We start from the raw sequence: 17730 nt of genomic DNA on the forward strand, positions 1-17730 counted from the left end.
TCTAATGACTGCAGTGAGGGAATCTCTCACTGGCATAGCCAGCCCAAACCTCGGAGCAGTCAATGGAAAAGCTCCTCTTCACTGCAGTCAGGTGTGGATGAGGTCTGGATGAGCTGATTCAGAGTGCCCTGCCAGACTTGCCTTTAGGAAGCAGATGTGTTGTAATGTGAGGTGATGCTCAAGGAAAGCCCAGGTGCTCCTCCAGGCCTGTGGGCATACGGCTGGAGAGTTTTCATGATGTGCTAAAAATGCACATTTCCTCTTTATGTATTGTTAGCAAAGGCTGTGTTTGTTGTTCTGTGCTCTCAGCTCTTTAGGGTGTCTTTGCTGACTGCTGGTGAAAATGTCCAGCACAGACCAAGAGATCTGCCATGAATGTGATCACAAGTGACAGGCATAAATCAAGCCAATGTCATATTGTAGCCAGAGCTACTTTAGATCAAGAGACTCTCTGAGACTTGGGTCACTTGTGTGAGCTGCTCTGAATTTTGTCTGTTTTTCCTATTTCTTTGTAAAGCTGCTCTGCTTTACTCCTGTGAGCCTGTCTCTAATTTTAACCTGTTTCTTCCAAGGAGAAAGAGGAGCAGAATTTGCCTAACAGGCAAGCTCTTAACAAAGCCTTGGATACCTGATACACATAATGGTCCCAGAGGCATGTTTACTTTGGACTGAGTGAGTGAGTGAAAACCATTTTGGAAGGACTTTTTCACCTCCAGCAACTTAACCTAACGAGGAGAAAAGTGATGTGGTTAAAGGGCTGTTTAAACAACGGCATTAGGGAGCAGATTTAGGCTCTCCAACAAAACCCATATGTATTTGCCTTACACAGGTGCATAAATATCCTATGATTTATATCACAGGACACATCACATAGGCAGTGATGAGATTTCAGCCATCCTCTGCTGATGGATGATTTGGGGGGGATAATCAGGGACAAACAGTTGATTGTTTTAGCAGGTTACAGCGGAACTGCCCAAAGATTTGGAACACCACCACTGAGTTCACCAGCTCCCCTTGTCTTCTGCACAGAGGAGTGTCTGTGTAACAAGGGGTTTGGCTTTGAGGGCTCAGTCCTGTAAGTGCTTTAGGTGGATGGAAGAGAGCAGCAGGACTGGATTTAGGCTCAAGGATGCTGCTTGTTTCTGCTCACAGACACCATAAATGCCCCCACCCATCTGCCAAGAAAACAAGAGAGAAGGATGAAACAACTCCATGGGAAATGTGCCCATGCTGGACTGCTGCACTGCCACGAAAGTTCATGTTTTTAGACCCAAATGGGTGCTGACCTCCTGCTGACAGAATGGGCTGTCAACACCCGTCCCTTGAAGAAGAGTCCCCTCTTTGCACTTTGTCTCCTGGTGGTGATAACCTGAATGGAGATTCCCAGATTACACCCTGCCTCTTCCTTGTGCTGGGGGTCCTGCTTACCCCTCACTTCCCTCTTTCAACATCCTCATGGGGGCAATGAATCTTATTCCTGGCCTGAGGAGCACTTGTCAGGGGCTGGGATGACAGGGAGGTATGTCTTCTTTGGCCATGTTTTTGTGCCTGGAATTGTTAATAGCTGAGCTGGTTCCCCCAAACCCTGCCAGTGCCCAGAGCAGTGCCTTGCACAAGGGCAGTACAGGCTTAGAGAGAACTCTTGTGTTTCACAGGTGGAAAAAGACAGCAAAAATGGTAAGTTAGGGCCAAACTGAGGTGAAATTTGTCTCTGCATCATGTCCTCTATGCAACTGCAGTCTTACTGAGGCTATGAGATTGGCTTTCCAGAGGGAAATTCACCCCTCTGTGCACAGGGGGAATGACCAGCAAGATTCCAGGAAGGATCTGCACAGGTCAGGTACATAAATCTCATTGTTTTACACTATAATTAAGATCCTTGACTCTAACTTAAACTCTTCCTATCTGATTTTGAAGGACCTGAGCTCAGCTATCACACATTTAGGCCCACTGGCAAATCCTCCCAAGGTGCTACTAAAACACATAATTGTCTGCCTTCGACTTTCTGGTCCTGCCTGACTTGTACTTTGCTTCTGTGCATGCTGTGGAGAGCATGCTTCTGTAGCATGATGTGGAGAGGCCAAGAGCACCAGCACCCTCGGGAAACCTCCCTGGATGTTTGGAGTTGTCGTTGCCTTGAGAAACAGGGGTGCTGCCATTCACGTGACTGCTTTAAGCTCCTGAGTCTGGGAATCTGAGCCATCATCTCCCTGGAGTATTGTGAAAATAAACCAATTATTTAAGAGCAATTTCCTCCTGCAGGTGTTTATTCTGTCTTCAGCACTCTCTTCTGTCTCAGGGGTGTGCAGACAGCTACACAGAGAGCAGCAATGCAGGGAACAGCTTTCTCCAGTTCTGCATTAGCAATGAGGAGGCAAATAAGTTCTCTTGGAGGCAGAGGAAGGCGAGAGCTGGGAGTTTGGTTCCTACCCACTTCTAATTGAGATTGTGCTGGCAACTATCAGCCCCATCCGTTGATATTTGGGAAGAAGGAATGGGAAACTGAACAGCAACAGTGGGCTGTTCCTGCATAAACTATTCTGGCAAAATGCCTTTTAATTTCATGTGAGCTGTGCCTGCGAGAAGATGGAAGGATCAAGCTATCATCAAGAAAGATTAGGATTTGGAGCCAGGTTTTGGAAATTGTCTCCTATCTCAGTAATGAATCAGACACCTTAGGTGAAATTCGGATCCTACTGAATAAGCATTTTATGTTTTTGTGTTTACCAGGGCCAGGATTTCACCCCTAACTTCAAATATTCCCAAACACTGCTGTGCCTGCAGCTTGGAGCTGGTTGCCAATGTTACATCCTAAAATTGTAGCTCGTTTATATTATCCTTATAGGACCTGATCTTGCTCCCCATGATGGGAGTTCCAGTGCTGAGTTCAAGATGATGGGACTGTCCCTCTTTCACTCTGCTGTGTTACAGAATTGTGATATTTTAAAAGTGATTCTTCTGAATTTATATTATTCGTGGTAATCCTAGAGTGCAGGCTTGGTTTCATTTACACCAGAAATAGGATCCATTTTCTCTGCCCGGGAAGGAAGACACTCTCAAGGGCTTACTGATATTTGTGTGTTTGACTTTAAGGCAGAAGTTTGTTCCTAATTAATTGAATAAGTGCTTTAATCCCTGGCCTGAGGGCTTCCCATAGAGCATTAGCTGTATTAAGAAGGAAATGGAGTGTAATCCCTTTAATATAAGCACAGGAGAACACGAGAGTTTCACATTTCTGGAAATAGTTTCTTTCCTTGTTGCATTATTTATTCTAATATTAATTTGCATCAGATGCAGTGAGGATGGAGGGCTTCTCCTCTTTCCTGACACCAGTGCAGAGCTGTCAGCAGCTCACAACCTTTGCCAGAGCATCCTTGGGCTCCAGTTGCACACTGGTGCCTAACAGTGTGCAGAGAGAAATAACGTGGAATTCAGCTCATTTCGACAGTGCCTGTGAACACAGGTCTGTGACTGGCTCTCCTCCTGGAGCTGAGATCTCATCTTCCTGGCTCATAAGCAGCATTTACCACTATTTGAATCACTGTAGTGGCAGAGAACCTCATTTCTGAACCAATGGCTGCACTAGGCTCACATGCAGCTAATTGGGCTCTCGGATTCAGCTCACCAAACCTAGGCTTTCTGGGTTTATTTCAGCCCCAACTACGTACCTGGATTGGTTACATGAACTGGGCTGAATGAGCCAGGAAGTCAGGATGGATCAGCTCAGAGGGAGATATCCTCCTTGTGTGCATCTAAAATTAGGCAAGATTAGTCTTTTTGGTGAAATGCATACAAACCTGGTCAAGGCTTGATGTTTTTTAAAGACTAAATACTGCTCTGTGGAGCTGGTGTGGTGTTGCTCTCTATTCATGGGACAGAGGGCTCCATCTGAGCATCCCCTGCTGCCTCATGTTGCAGCTCTTCAGAGGAAGAGAATGGCAGCATCTGAAGGGAACAGTTCAGGTGTCCTCAGCCACCCTCTGAGTCCAAGAGGAGATCCCTGCCTGCCCTAATTCTGCAGTGTTCCCCATCTTTCCATGCAGGGAGGTAAGGATGCTGTTTCCTTCTGCTTAGCATATCCACAAAGTATGTCCTTTTCTCCTCAGTTTCCCCATCTTTTGCTCACCTCTTTAGCAGGAGCTGGGCTGGGTTTCAAGGGCTCACAAAGGGCAGGCTTTGTCCCTCTCCTGACCAGGTGTCCCCAGCATGGCTGGCTGCAGCTGTAGAAGTGGTTAACAGCCCCCCAGCATGATTGTTAGGTGCCTTCACCTCCAAGAAAAAACCCCAACCCCCTTGGGCTCCCCTTCCTCCACCAAGGCCTCCAGGGTTCTGAAGTTCAGTGGTGTCACAATGGAGTTTTCCTTTGACCCTGGAGACACCATGACCACACAAGCATTGTTGGATCCCATCACTGATGTTCCCTGCCCCAGGAGGGGTCACACCTGTTCACCCTCTGGGTGGCTTTGGGGTTGCTGGTGCTGGGATGCCTCCATCTCATCCCTTCTGGGCTCCGACAGACTGCATCCCCTGAAGTGTCCATCTCCATACATCCTGGTTGGGTATATTTTGCTTTGCTGAAGTTGGATGAAATCAGTCATACTCTGCCAATTTGAGTATTTCAGCCCCAGCTGAATCCCCTTCCTCCCACCCGTGGCCAGCTTCAGATCTCCAGTTCCCTTATCCCTGGAGGTGGGATGGAGGAGAAGATCTGGTCTGCTGGTTTTTAACTGAGTTAATTTTCTGGTGCAGGTTCCTGGTTCACCATGGAGATAATGAGGGATGCAAAGGCCTGGAAGGTGAAGTACACACAGGGATCTCATCATCACTGGTGTTTCAGTATTGGGTTTGTCTGGGTCTGCTGGGAAGATAGTAGGAACTGGTGACAATGGAATTCTTCATCCTTGGCAAAAGGCAAATGCTGGTTTGAGAAGCCCAGAGGGGGAAAAGAGTGAAATGTTAGAAAAAAAGGACTGAGAATATAAAATACATTCTTGCCCAAGGTGGGTGACTGTTGGCAAGGCACACAAAGCCCTCCCTAAGGTGCTGTGTGCTGCTGCAGTGTCCCTAATCACAGGGACACGGCAGTGCAGCCCCTGCCTGGGCTGGCCAAGCCACGCCTGTGTGGTGGATGTGTTTGTGCAGCAGTGGAGATCACAGTAACACCTGCAATCGGAGCTCATCTGCCCCAGCCCTTGCCATGCATTGATGAGTTATCACGTTTAATGCTTCAGCATAGAAACAGCTCTGGAGCCAGCCTGAAGGCTTGTCTCAGCAGCTTTCCTGGCTCCAGCAGTGCTCATGGTGCATGCTGAGGGAGAAGACACACAGATAGTGCTCTCTCCCTAAAATCCTCTCCCTGTCTCCAAAAATTTGTACCGCAAGGATTTCTGGAGTTAGGGCAGGTGTCACAGGCTTTATATCCCCTGGCAGAGTTTTCTGCCATGGTTTCTCCAGCGGCTTTGCTGAATGAGTATTGACATTAGCCAGCTCTTTAAATACGTGATAAGCACATAGCAAATGTTACTGAAATAGGAGATGGAAGCATGTGCTGATTTAACCTGAGTGACACTGGACCTCAGCAGCTGATCAAAGTATTTCGGCAGCTCTGTATTAGTCCTCTGCCTGGGGCCATTTGGGCAGTCAGAGGAGGTTTGAGGAAGGCAGGAGGAAGGTCTTTGTTGCATGGGGAAATCCTGGGACGAGAAGAGCCCCAGAAACCATTGCCAAAAGAGTGCAGGACCTTCCCTGCCATCCTGCCCGGGGATTAACTGAGCAAGGGGTCACCCCACTAGACTGGCCCCAGGTGGCCCAGAAGAGCAGCTCATCCTCTCCTGAGCTATGAGGGAGCATTTTGGGTTTGTATCAGCCCTTTTGAAGGCTTCCCCTGAATCTTAGTGTTTCCTTGTGTCTGCCTTCTCTCTCCTCCAGCTGCCACCCGCACTGGACAAGTACAAGAGCATTTACCGGAAGGACTTCTGCTGGCAGGACGACTACCACTCACCCACCCAGGCACACGTACCGGTACCGTGCCCTTTTCCTGCCTTGGATCCCCAGCCCAGGCTGCCAGCTCCCCTCTCAGGACAGCTGGGGACTGGGATGGTGCCAAGCGGGCAGCAGGAGTGGGTGCTGTCTGCACTGCCGTGGTCCCCACGGCTGTGACCCACCAGCAGGTCCCATCACGCCCAAGTGCCCTCGGCTTGTGCCCCCATCCCTTGTGCGGGAAATCCCCCTTGCACCCTCCGGTAAAGCTGTTGGTGGGGAGTGATGCTAATTACACTCATTAAGTCAGGGCACTAACGACTGCTTGCTGAACCGGTGCCGAACCTTGGACTCGGCTTGCTCCCCGTGGGGCTGGTGGGTGCGTCAGGATCAGACCCATCCCGGTTCCGCCTTGAGGAGGGGGATTGCTTTTGGGATGGAGATGGCTCCTTGCCCTGCCACGGGCCTGAGAAGACTTCTGTGGGGAACTGGGGTTGTTTTTTTTCTAATCTCCTCGCAGTGCGAGCGACCCCCTGAGCTATTTAATCTGATTTGCCTCGCTCCGCCTGCCCTGGCTTAATTGCTTGTGGCAGCCCGGTGGGGACAGCTGCGGTTTGCACTGGGCCACTGCGGAGAAGTGGTGGGGGGCATGTTCGGCTGCTGGAGTGCTTTGGGCTCATACGCTCATGAGAGAGGGAAAAAAAGTTGAGGCTGGGGAGGAAAAGGGAGGAGCAACAACAGAGAAATCACTGTGTGAAGGTGCCCGTGGGGCAGAGGGGCTGTGTGGGGACACTGCTGCCATCCCTGCCAGGGCAGCAGCCTGGGGAGCCCTGTCCTGTGCTGTCCTGTTGAAGCCTTTTCCTGGTCTTAAAATCAAGAGTCATACACGGTTAGAAGGGGAAAAGGGATTTTACCTTGGTATTTATTTTAAGGATCCTTAGGTGCACACGTCCAGGTCATATGCATCGAGATGCACCCCGTCGAGTCTATCTCTCTCTGTCCCCCTCCCCAACATCGGGTATAACATTATAGGTTTTATTAATTAGCATATCTATCAAAGATTCCCCAATGAGAGGCTCAAGTGAGCCCCCCTCCCCAAGGAACCTTCCCCTGGATGGTTCTATCTTGGTTTACAGAATGTGCTCTGGAGAGGACCTTGGGGTCTGGGGCACACTGATCTCTGGCTACGAAGCTTCTAAAATGTTTAGTCTCTTAGCTTAACAAATGAGTCGAAGAATGTAGGGAAAAAGCACTAAGAATACAGAAGTTGTAAAAAGGTATAACAGGGGTATAAAAGGCAAAAATCTTCATGGCATCACTGTGATCTCTCTCCTCTCCTCTCCTCTCCTCTCCTCTCCTCTCCTCTCCTCTCCTCTCCTCTCCTCTCCTCTCCTCTCCTCTCCTCTCCTCTCCTCTCCTCTCCTCTCCTCTCCTCTCCTCTCCTCTCCTCTCCTCTCCTCTCCTCTCCTCTCCTCTCCTCTCCTCTCCTCTCCTCTCCTCTCCTCTCCTCTCCTCTCCTCTCCTCTCCTCTCCTCTCCTCTCCTCTCCTCTCCTCTCCTCTCCTCTCCTCTCCTCTCCTCTCCTCTCCTCTCCTCTCCTCTCCTCTCCTCTCCTCTCCTCTCCTCTCCTCTCCTCTCCTCTCCTCTCCTCTCCTCTCCTCTCCTCTCCTCTCCTCTCCTCTCCTCTCCTCTCCTCTCCTCTCCTCTCCTCTCCTCTCCTCTCCTCTCCTCTCCTCTCCTCTCCTCTCCTCTCCTCTCCTCTCCTCTCCTTTCCTCTCCTCTCCTCTCCTCTCCTCTCCTCTCCTCTCCTCTCCTCTCCTCTCCTCTCCTCTCCTCTCCTCTCCTCTCCTCTCCTCTCCTCTCCTCTCCTCTCCTCTCCTCTCCTCTCCTCTCCTCCTGCCCCAGGGAGCGCTCCCGCTGCCAGCAGCCTTCATTAGCGCTCCCGCTCGGGGCTCCCGCTGCTCTCCGGGCTGGCCAGCGCTTCCCGGGCAGCCCCAGCCTTAGGTGGCTGCTCCGCTTCCAGGAGCCCGGAGCCCGGCTGCGACGGCAAGGTTTAACCCCTGCCTGCTGGAGCGTGGTTTCCGAGCCGTGCATATCAGTTTCTTTTTCTTTTCTCCTTTTCCTTTATTTATTTCATTTAAACTTTTAAATTTTATTTTTGGAAGGCTGCACGCGCCCTGTGGAGGTGCTGGTGTAGTTTGGGAGATGGGAAGGAAGGAAGCTATGTCTGATTCTCTTGGGTTGCAGCTCCCTTTGGCTCCTTATTAATTCCCAAGGCCTGCCAAAGAAAGCTGTCCCACTGGGTAGTGTGATGATGAGGTATGTGGGAGGCCCAGGTTTCCCTCTTGGCCCTGATAGGATTTGTACTTTTTTAGGAGGATAAAACAACTGTGATGTTTTTATCTGTGACATTTTGGGCAGTAACCTACTCCCAAGGGGAAGGTGGGGAACTCCTTGTATTAAGGAAGGAAGCACTGGCTGATGAGCCATCCCTACTGTGGTTTCCTAGAGGCTCCTGTCCCTCTGGAGATGCCTCAGGAGGAGCTCTGGCCATCCTCAGTGGGGGAAGCCCCCAGATACAGCTAGTTCCTGTAGCTCTGCAGCCTCCACCTGTCAGCCTTGAAAAGGAGAAACACTGGGGGATTGCTCTGAGGACCCTGGAGTTTGAGGGACAAACAGAAACCCACAGAGACCCAAAACAACAAGAGACAAACCCCGTGAGGATGGTCCTTGCTGGTCCCAGCAGCCTGGTGGAGCTCACAGCAGGAGAATCCCTTTCTGAGCCCCTAAAAACCATCTGGAGCTGCAGTGTGCAGCTGGAGAGGCTGGAGCCCCCCCAGATCAGCCACAGCAGCAGCCTTTTCAGCCTTTCCCTGACATGAACCCTGGAGCCATTCCCTCTCCCACCACCAAACCGCAGCTTTTGCCCAGGCTCCCTCCCACTGCCCACCCAGGGCCCACGCTGTAAGATGGGCTGACAGAGGAAGCTGTGATGGTTCCTGTACTTCAGTGAGAGCCACAGAGCTGCTCTGTGGCCACTGTGCCCCCAGAGATGCTGACCCCGCCGAGGCCCAGGCCTTGCTGCGGGCAGCTGCTCGACGATGCTTTAGCAACTGCCCCCCCAGTTGCTGCCTCTCCATTCACACGGGACTTTTTCTGCAGACACCTTCATTCCTTCCTGTTCCAGACCTACCCAAGTGCTACCTACCAGAGTGCCAGCCCTCTGACCTGACAACAAGACGGGCAGGGAAACTGGAGATTCTCGCTGACCCGATGCACGACCTGTCTTGCTGCCCACCCCTTCCAGCTCCTGCTCCGACAGATGGAACAGAGGGTAACCCCTGACGCTGGCACTGCTGGTGAACAGCTGACTGGCCATGTCCAGCTGCCTGAGGGGCTGTCTGCCTGGGCCTTTGCCAGCCCCCAGCCCCTGGTCCGTGCTGGCTGGACGCACACGGCAGCATCCTGATGATGCCTCGGTGCTGGGCTGAGCCTGGCAAGGATGCACACGTGGGCACAGCACCTGTCACCAGGGATATGCAGCTCCTAGGCCAGCTCAAAGCATAGGTGTAGGGAGCTGGGGTTTTAGAAACATCTCAGTGCATGAAAAGCCACTGCTAGCAAGGGTCTCTAAGGGTTTTATCTTCACAGCTCTGTTGGGATAGAGGGAGATGCTGTCAACCCCGCTTTGCAGAAGTGCAGGGAGGGAAAAGGATTCTGGTTGGATGTGAGGGGTTTGGGTGGTTTTTGAATGCCTTCTACTATGGGTACCTGTCTGACAGCAAATGCAGCAAAGGGGGTGGTAGCCAGCTCTCAGCCACACCATTTAACAGCTTGCTTGCATGGATTAAAATGCTGATGGAAGTCAGAAAAGCAAAAGGAGTGGTCAGCAAACATCACTCTGCCATGCTCAACCATCCCAAAGTGGGGACTTTCTCCTGAGCTCCTGCTTGAGAGTGAAGAGGGTGCCATTGCTCAGCAGTGCTCCAGAAGCCAACAGGAGACCAGGGATGTCCTCTCTGCTCCCTGAGCTGATCTCTCCCAGTGGGGGATGCCTGTGTCTGGATTCTTCCATGATCAGAGGGGAGCAAAGACACAGCCATCTCCTGTAGCTTCAATGCCACCCTGACAATGAGGTGAAGTAAGCCCTGGCAGGTTTTCTCTCTCCACTAAATAGAAGGAGAGTCTGGACAAGCATCTCAGATGGACATGTCTCCATATGGACTGCACTTGACATCTGAGGGCTGCAAACATCTCCTTGCCAAGCCCATCTGAAGCTGTCTTGTGCTAGTGACAAAACTCCTGTGGGCTTTTCCCTTCCTGCTCTGCCCCTGTGTATCCCAGCAGTGCAGTTTTTCTCCCTTTCACACACAGACCTGCTGCAGAGTGTCTCAGCTCCTTTTAGCACTCCAGGGCAATGTGGAGACAGCACGGCTCCTTCCACTTGCTTTGCACCAACATAAATCCTTCTCCTACTTGTGCCATGAGCCAGATCAATGCAAAATTAGTGCACTTCAGCAAAGCTCTGCTGAAGTGACTGGATCTCCCCTGATTTATGCCAGTTGAGACTTCAACTTACCCCATCTGAAGGATAGAGTGATGATTTGGATGAGTAATTGATTGATCAGGTGATTCCTGACTAATGCACCTTCTTCTTCTCCCCTGTCTCAGGGGCATTGGTGCAGAGGGAACTGCCATCCTCAAATGTGGTCACCTACCAGCAATTCACCCGGGATTTGTACCAGGAAAGGCTGTACAATGCTGATAAATACAAATACCATAACCTTGGCTCATCTATTTTAATGAAAGGTCAGTGGATGGGGGCTGTGGCAGCTGCCCCATGAGAATGACTGGTGGCCTTCAGCCTGGCTTTGGGTTTTTAACTTAATTCCAGAAGAGGCTGAGGAGGGTGAAGGGAAAGTGAGTGACACAGGAAGGGTTCACAGATCCCCTGCAACCACCTGCCCATCAGTGGGGAGAAGCAGGGCAGAGAAAAAGAGTTATCTTCCAGAAGAGTTTGGAGTGTTGTGAATGGTGTTTCTTTCACCCCAATTTCCAGACAGGCCACCCCATGGAGCACAATGCTGCTTTGATTTGGTCTCCCTGGAAATAATGTCATAGCACAGGAGCTGCTGCTGGGCTGCATTAACAGCCTGACACGGTCATGCACATGTGACACACCTGTAACCTCAGCCACAGTGAACACTACAAAAATACTCTACCAATGACTCATTATAGGAATGTGTCATTTTAAAAATACCCAGAGAAGGTGAAACATCTACAATGGGTGGCTCTTCTCTGTGTGTCCTCCCTGCATGTTCATACCCAGGCAGATCTGCTTGGTCAGAACAGACAGGAGGACACACACCAAGCTGTTAACACACAGATAAGACATCTCTGGAGAGTCAGATGGGAGATGGTACCTTTTCAAACCAGGTCCCACAGAGATTTTTGGGGAAGATATCACAGCAGATGTGGTGGTGTTCAGTTAGGGGTTAAGTGAACCATGGATCTCTTCCCTGGTTTAGTCCCTGATTAATGGCACGAAGGAAAGAAAATCTAGACAGTAGGGGAAAATATATACCAGGTGACAAGTCAATATCCAGACAGGAAGATCACAAGATATCATTTCCAGGTCTGCCTTGTGCAGCTTTCCTCACACAGGCTATGGGAAATAAGGGCTGAATAATCTCATCTAAATGACTTTATCTACACCAGGGAAGAAATTCCTGTGTTTTCCTTTGGCTAATCCCTTCATCATGGGAGCTCCAACAGGAGCACTGGAAGCACAAATAGCCAATGGAGCTCAGGGGAAGGGGGAACACTCAGGCTGTGCAATACAGGAGACAGAGAGCAAAAAAAATCTTTTAATTATTTGGATTTTCTTTCACTAGACTGCTCTAACCTTGAGTGGAAAAGTATCTACAATCAAGATTACCAGCACCAGATGGGAGTCCATGGTGGATTCTATACAGAGGAGATAAGGCCTTCTCCCGTTTTCCCTGAAGAGAGCCGCTTCAATTAGTAAGGGAGAGGTGGGATAGGGAGGAGAGGGTGGCTGCTGGGAGTGGGGGACAGGGTAAGAGTAGGGCAGGGAGGTTTTGGAGCTGCTTGGAATTGGAAGGTGTTTCTCAAGCATAAATCTCCCTGTCCGTGCTATGCAATGAGCCCAAAGAAATTCCCTCGGGGACAAATCCACTCTCAAAGCCCAATCAGCCTTTTCTTGAAAAGTTTTGCAGCGGGGTTGATTGGAGTGGGGAGACAATTTCTGGGACAGCCTCATCCCTATGGAAAGAAGATCCCTGTGGGGCTAGGGCAAGAGACATGTCTCATCATTTCCATGGCCAGGCTTCCCCTGGGAAAGGGCTCTCTCAAATCAACCAAGGCAGGAGCTGTTTGCAACGTGACTCATCTGCACACTATGAACCAAACAGGCATAAACTGCTCCTGAGCTCTCATTTCTCACTGGAAAGACAATTCCTCCCTGCTGCCTCATGCCCCCCACCTTCCCCTAACACACACATATTTCAGCTCTGCATTGCAGATTTTAATCTGTGATCCTGGAGTTGTATGTGGGCTGGAGACTGAGCCTATGTAATGGTTGGTCCACGCGGGAGATTGATCCCGATGACAGCCGTGTGTGTCGCAGCATCTGCCCCGTTCCTGATGGAGACAGGCTGTTCCCCCTGTCCCCCATCCCATCTGAATGTGCTTTGGTTTGCTCTACACAGATTCCTGGCTGGGTGGTCAAACACCGCAGAAGGGGAGGCAGGTCCCTTGTCCTGGGGCACGAACCGCAGGATGGAGGTCCTCTCCTTACCCCCTTCCCCATGTTCTCTGCAGCAGCCACTGGGTTTCTGAGTATGCAGACAGCTACAGCATCTTCCTGAAGAGGCTGGACTGGTCATCTCCCATCTCTGCTCAGTGGCTGCCCTTTGGGAAGGATGCACGATGGACACCGCGATGGAAAGAGGCCACTCACTGAGTGGTGCTACGGTGGCCGTGGTAAGCACCAGGATCATCCATTTTGGCCCTGAGAGCTGGGATTTCAGGGACTCAGGCAGTGGGAAAAAATTGTAAACAGTCGTGGGAGCTGGTACAAACTACCATGAGAGTAGTTTGGCTGCTGGACTGTTCTGAGTAGCAGCATCAGTCCCAGCTCAGTGCAGGAGGGTTGGACTAGATGACCTTCAAAGGTCCCTTCCAACCCAAACCATTCTATGATTCTATGATTTCTGGGCTCCTAGAAAGTGATTTTCCAACCAGATCTAATTAGGAGAGTATTTTTCACCATGAGGGTGGTCAGACACCGTCTGGAGACTGGAGAGGTGGGGGAATGGCATGGAGGTGTTCAGTGGGTGACAGTGCTGGGTCTGAGTGGCCTCATCTAGGCTGGCCTTGTTGGGCCAGGACACCTGCATTATTCCATGTTTTTCTGGTTTCTTTTAGGATGTGTTACCTGTGTTGTTCTGTGATTACAGCTCTTTGGCCCTCCAAGCTGCCTGTGTGATACTGCTCATCAGAGACCCTGAAAGCCTGGGATACCTCATCTCTTCCAAACCCACCACCGTGTCTGTCAGATGTGAAATGTTTGGCAGAGTGTAGATTAAGTGCAGATTATGATTAAAATCTCCCAAGAACCTCAGCTTTTATCACAGTCAGAAAAAGGGTGTTTTTGGGGGGAGACAATGGAGGCTGCAGAGATAAAATCACTCGGGCACTTTCAATTTATGTGCTTTAAAGAAAACTTGAAGATAAACTTTGTCAGCAAGAAGCAGTGTGTGTTAAACAGCATTGTTAGTGTTAATTTACTCCCTAAAGCCTTGTGCCCTCACAGGGAGGGAGATATCTGTGTTATTCAGGGCAGCTGGGTACCAGCCTTGCAGAGCTCCTTCCCCTCCTTTACATTTAACACCTTATTCCAGGTTTTGGCCGTCAATTTCAGCTAATGCTGGGTGAACCGGAATTGAGTTTGCCGCGTTCGGGATTTTCAAGTTTCTGGAAGGATCAAGGCTGCTCCCAGCCTGAAGATGGCAATGGAGAGCCGCCGAACCCAGACCTGGGAAGGGCTGTCAGCCCTTCTGCTGTGGCTTTAGTGACCTGACTGGGTCTTCTAAATTGATGCCAAAATTATCCCGGAGGAGGTGGTGTAGAGAAACCTCTCCCTGACTCCTTAAAGGTATTCCTTTTAATGGACATCCTTGCAGTATTGAGGGAGAAGCAAGACATTTTTAACAGATACAGCTAAAATATCAAAAATAATGAGAACAAATAATTTATTTTACAGTAATATCAAATATGCCCAGACCTGTTGGTGACAGGGACTGTGTAGACACAGCAGCATGCTGGTCCCCGCCCCAAGGAGTTCATCTAAGCTCTGGGGGATTTAGCAAAATGATGTCTGGCAGGGCCAAGCTCCAAACAGATGATACAGGGAAGCAGAAGAGATCAGTGTTTCTGCAAAGCTGCTCTGCTGTGGGGCATTGCTGACCCAATGCAGCATGTGGGTGACACAGGGTGTTCCCACTGTATCTAAGCATAGTGGAATAGTGGCAGTTTTGGAGGACAGAAACAATGAAACTACATTTAACCTTAAAAGTGGGGAAAAATACTTGCTTACATCAGAGAGGAGACAGATTTGACTCCGAGGAAAACGAGACCATGAGAACTGAGATGTTCTTAGTGGAAAGATGTACTTTTACACCACTTAAAATTAACCCCATGGCCTTACTGACAGGTTTTTCTTATGAAAAAAGCACCATTTTCCTGCCTGCCCAGACTGGAGTCGGGCTCCTCAAGCTGATTTCCACACTGCTCTGGTGTGTTTTGCTGCACTAACAGGGGCTAGATGAGCTTTCAGAGCAGACATACAAGGTAACATCACTAGGAAAAAGCGTGTTGCTAAATGCTAATCACAACCACGGTGAAAACAAATGCCTGGATCAGAAGATACTATTGTGCTACACCCCATCAGGAGCAGTAATGAGGATATTCAATCAGGCAGATGGATGCTGGGTTTGCTAAAGGGGTCCTTAACTTTGTGTTGGGGAGAAGGAAGGAAGCTGCTGATGTTGGACATAAATGTCCTTCCTGGATTTCCTGACAGCATCCTTGCTCAGGCACTTCTCAGATTTGTAGACCAGGCTTAGAGATGCAGCTTTTGAAAGCTGTGCTCCACGTTTCAGCCTCCATTCAGGATCCAGCCTGTTGCATCCCCATCTCCTGCCATTTCTCTTCCCAGAGTTTTCTTTCAAACCTTTATTTCTCCAGCCATCATTGCCCCTTCCCAATATGGGTCTGTGTGTCATGGCAGTGATGCTGTTAGAGCTTTACCCCCCCCAGCTCCCTGCTAATGGAAATGGTGATGGTCCCAAGGCATTTCAAACACACCAAAGGGCTCTCAGGGCCCCAGGGAGTCACTGCTGCATGCAGGGAACATTCAGGCTGCATGCAAATATATCCAGATGGCAGAAGGGAGCAGACACAGAATCAGTTTTTCAATTTTCCTTTTCAATTTGCCTCCAGCAGTGCTCTGGCTTTTCAGTGGATGGATCCTGTTTGTGTGAGTGACACAGGGTTAACACTGAAGAGCACTGGGGTCAAAAAGAGTTGAGAAGCTCTAGAAATACTGGCTTTACCTCAACACCATCCATTTTCAGTCCTTTTTCTGCAGTACCAAGATGACACCAGCCATGAGCTCAACAGGGTTCAAAAAGGGATGCAACCAGCTTTTACAGTAGTAACAAGGCTCAAGAGAAAACCCCTGAAACAACACAGAGAAACAAGCTGGGTATGAGTCAGAATGTGGCTGGTGGAGATTAGGAGATGTTTTCCAGGGTCCTGTTGCCTCATTACAGCTATGGCAGAGGCAGAGGCATATTTCTTCAGAGTATTCGGTGCTTCCCTGTGTCCAAAACAGAGGAACATCCCTGGATGGAGGCTGCTCTGATCTGGTGAGAGCTCACCAGAGCCGTGAGAAGGACAATCCACTTAAAATCCGAGTGATAGCATCCACAGAGCCACACAAACATGTTTGCTCTCGGGACACTCGGTCCCATCACAAGAAGCACAACCCAGTGAATGTAAAATTTGCAGGTTTTGCCCCCAGCATACAACTTCAGGGAAAACAGGTTTGTGGTAAGGCTGAAGTGATGTCTGAGTGCCTTAGTGCCATCTCCTGGGTAGAAGGGGAAATTCTCATTTTGGAGGTTCAGTCATTAGAATCCTGATTGGCATCAGGATGCCACGCTCTGCCTGGTCCTGCTAAGCTGCTAAAGAATTGTCTTCCTTAGGATTCATAATAGAGATATCTGTTTAGGGAAAAGGACACTCTGAGTTCATCCCTCATCATCACTGTGAATTTTGAAGTAGCATCTTCCATCTTTAATTTTGTCTTTTCTATTTCCCAGCGTGGCAGCACCGACTGAACTTTAAACTTCATGCATCCTTTATGGAAAAATTAATTCAAGATTATCATGGGTTAATCTATTGATGACTTTCTCTACTTTGAGTCTCTCTAGAACTCTCCACAGATTATCTCATTGTACATCAGAGGTGCACAACCTCCTTGTTGAATGGCTAAATGAATTTCACAGTGCTGAAAGATAGCCTAAAATACATCTGTGGTCATCCTGGCCACCACTACCGAGCAGCTACTTCACCAAGGAATGACTGAACCCTCAAATGTGTTTGATGCTGCCTTCACCTTCCATGGGAACAGGCAGAAATCCCACAGCAGCTTCCTTGGAAGAGCATGGTTAGGAAGAACTGGTGATTTGTGACAGAACAGGCACAAATTCTCAGAGGTGTTTTTACAAATGTAATTAGAAGATTAATTTGGCCCAGCAGAGCAAAACATTGGTGGTTGGGGTTTCAGTGGTGTGACGTGACATTTACAAAAGAGAAGCACCTGCAGTAACTGCTTGGGCACCTTCCCTGCTCTGCAAACAGCACTGCCCATGACTGCCACCACTTCTTGGAAGGCTTCAAGGACATTCAAGGGCTGATCCTCACCCATCACTGAGCAATCAACTTTTCCTCCTGTTTTGGACAAAACTCTTCCTATGGCTGCCACCCAACTCACAACTGTGCAATAAATCATTCAGCATATGCTCATTGTTAGCAAGAGTTAATGATGCAAATCCTCCATCTGCTGCAGCCAGGCCAGCCTTGCCCTTGGCTCAGCCACCAACCTGGGCAGAAAGTATAAGCTAAGGGAAAGAACTTGCCAATTAACACATTTTGCCCAGGTATGATTTCTGTCAAAGGATGGTGGTCCGCCCTTTTCGAGTGGTATAGTTTTAATGGCACTTTCTTGGGCAAAAGATGGAGTTCAAAAGAAATAGAGAGAAACAGAGAGAAGGGTGAAAGGTTTATTGTGATGGCTTGGCAGTCCAGAACAAAAGCAATTGCCAGTCATTCCTCCCAATTCCCCTAAAATCTGGTCTTTTTCTTTCCAACCAGTCTCAGCTGGCCTCATGCCTGTTTCCATGCAGTTTCTGGGGCAGCTCAGGTGCTGTTAGCATTTGGGAACAGGTCTGCTGGGCTTGAATGTGGGACACGATCTTCATAGAAGTTCATAAACACTTAAAAATCCTTCACTGCCTTTATTTGAGCTTGCTTAGATGAAGACGGTTTCTTTGGTTCAGTTAAAAGCGACATGAATCATCCAATAGAAAATGAAAGGGGATGTGTTGCTGAGATGTGATGACTCCATTTATGGTGTACAGATCCCTCTGATGCTGCTGCAAGA

The 17730-nt window shown here is 49.5% G+C and overlaps 1 protein-coding gene across 4 annotated transcripts in view; it reads left to right on the forward strand.

Annotated features, from left to right (window-relative positions):
- The window catches only part of LOC138110067 (uncharacterized), a 26979-nt gene extending 13356 nt beyond the window's left edge, over window positions 1-13623 (forward strand). The window contains exons 3-10 of one of the 4 annotated variants that reach the window (XM_069014740.1): window positions 3919-4047; window positions 4750-4796; window positions 5929-6021; window positions 9141-9312; window positions 10650-10787; window positions 11873-12002; window positions 12822-12983; window positions 13428-13623. In XM_069014740.1, coding sequence (XP_068870841.1) covers window positions 4038-4047; window positions 4750-4796; window positions 5929-6021; window positions 9141-9312; window positions 10650-10787; window positions 11873-12002; window positions 12822-12963 — 732 coding nt within the window. In that variant the 5' untranslated portion in view covers window positions 3919-4037 and the 3' untranslated portion in view covers window positions 12964-12983; window positions 13428-13623. The remainder of the gene's footprint in view (window positions 1-3918; window positions 4048-4749; window positions 4797-5928; window positions 6022-9140; window positions 9313-10649; window positions 10788-11872; window positions 12003-12821; window positions 12984-13427) is intronic. The other 3 variants (XM_069014741.1, XM_069014743.1, XM_069014742.1) reach the window with 3 other exon arrangements.
- Window positions 13624-17730: the final 4107 nt, after the last annotated feature.

The sequence above is a fragment of the Aphelocoma coerulescens genome, chromosome 4 (assembly GCF_041296385.1).
Source record: "Aphelocoma coerulescens isolate FSJ_1873_10779 chromosome 4, UR_Acoe_1.0, whole genome shotgun sequence".
Lineage (NCBI taxonomy): Eukaryota > Metazoa > Chordata > Aves > Passeriformes > Corvidae > Aphelocoma > Aphelocoma coerulescens.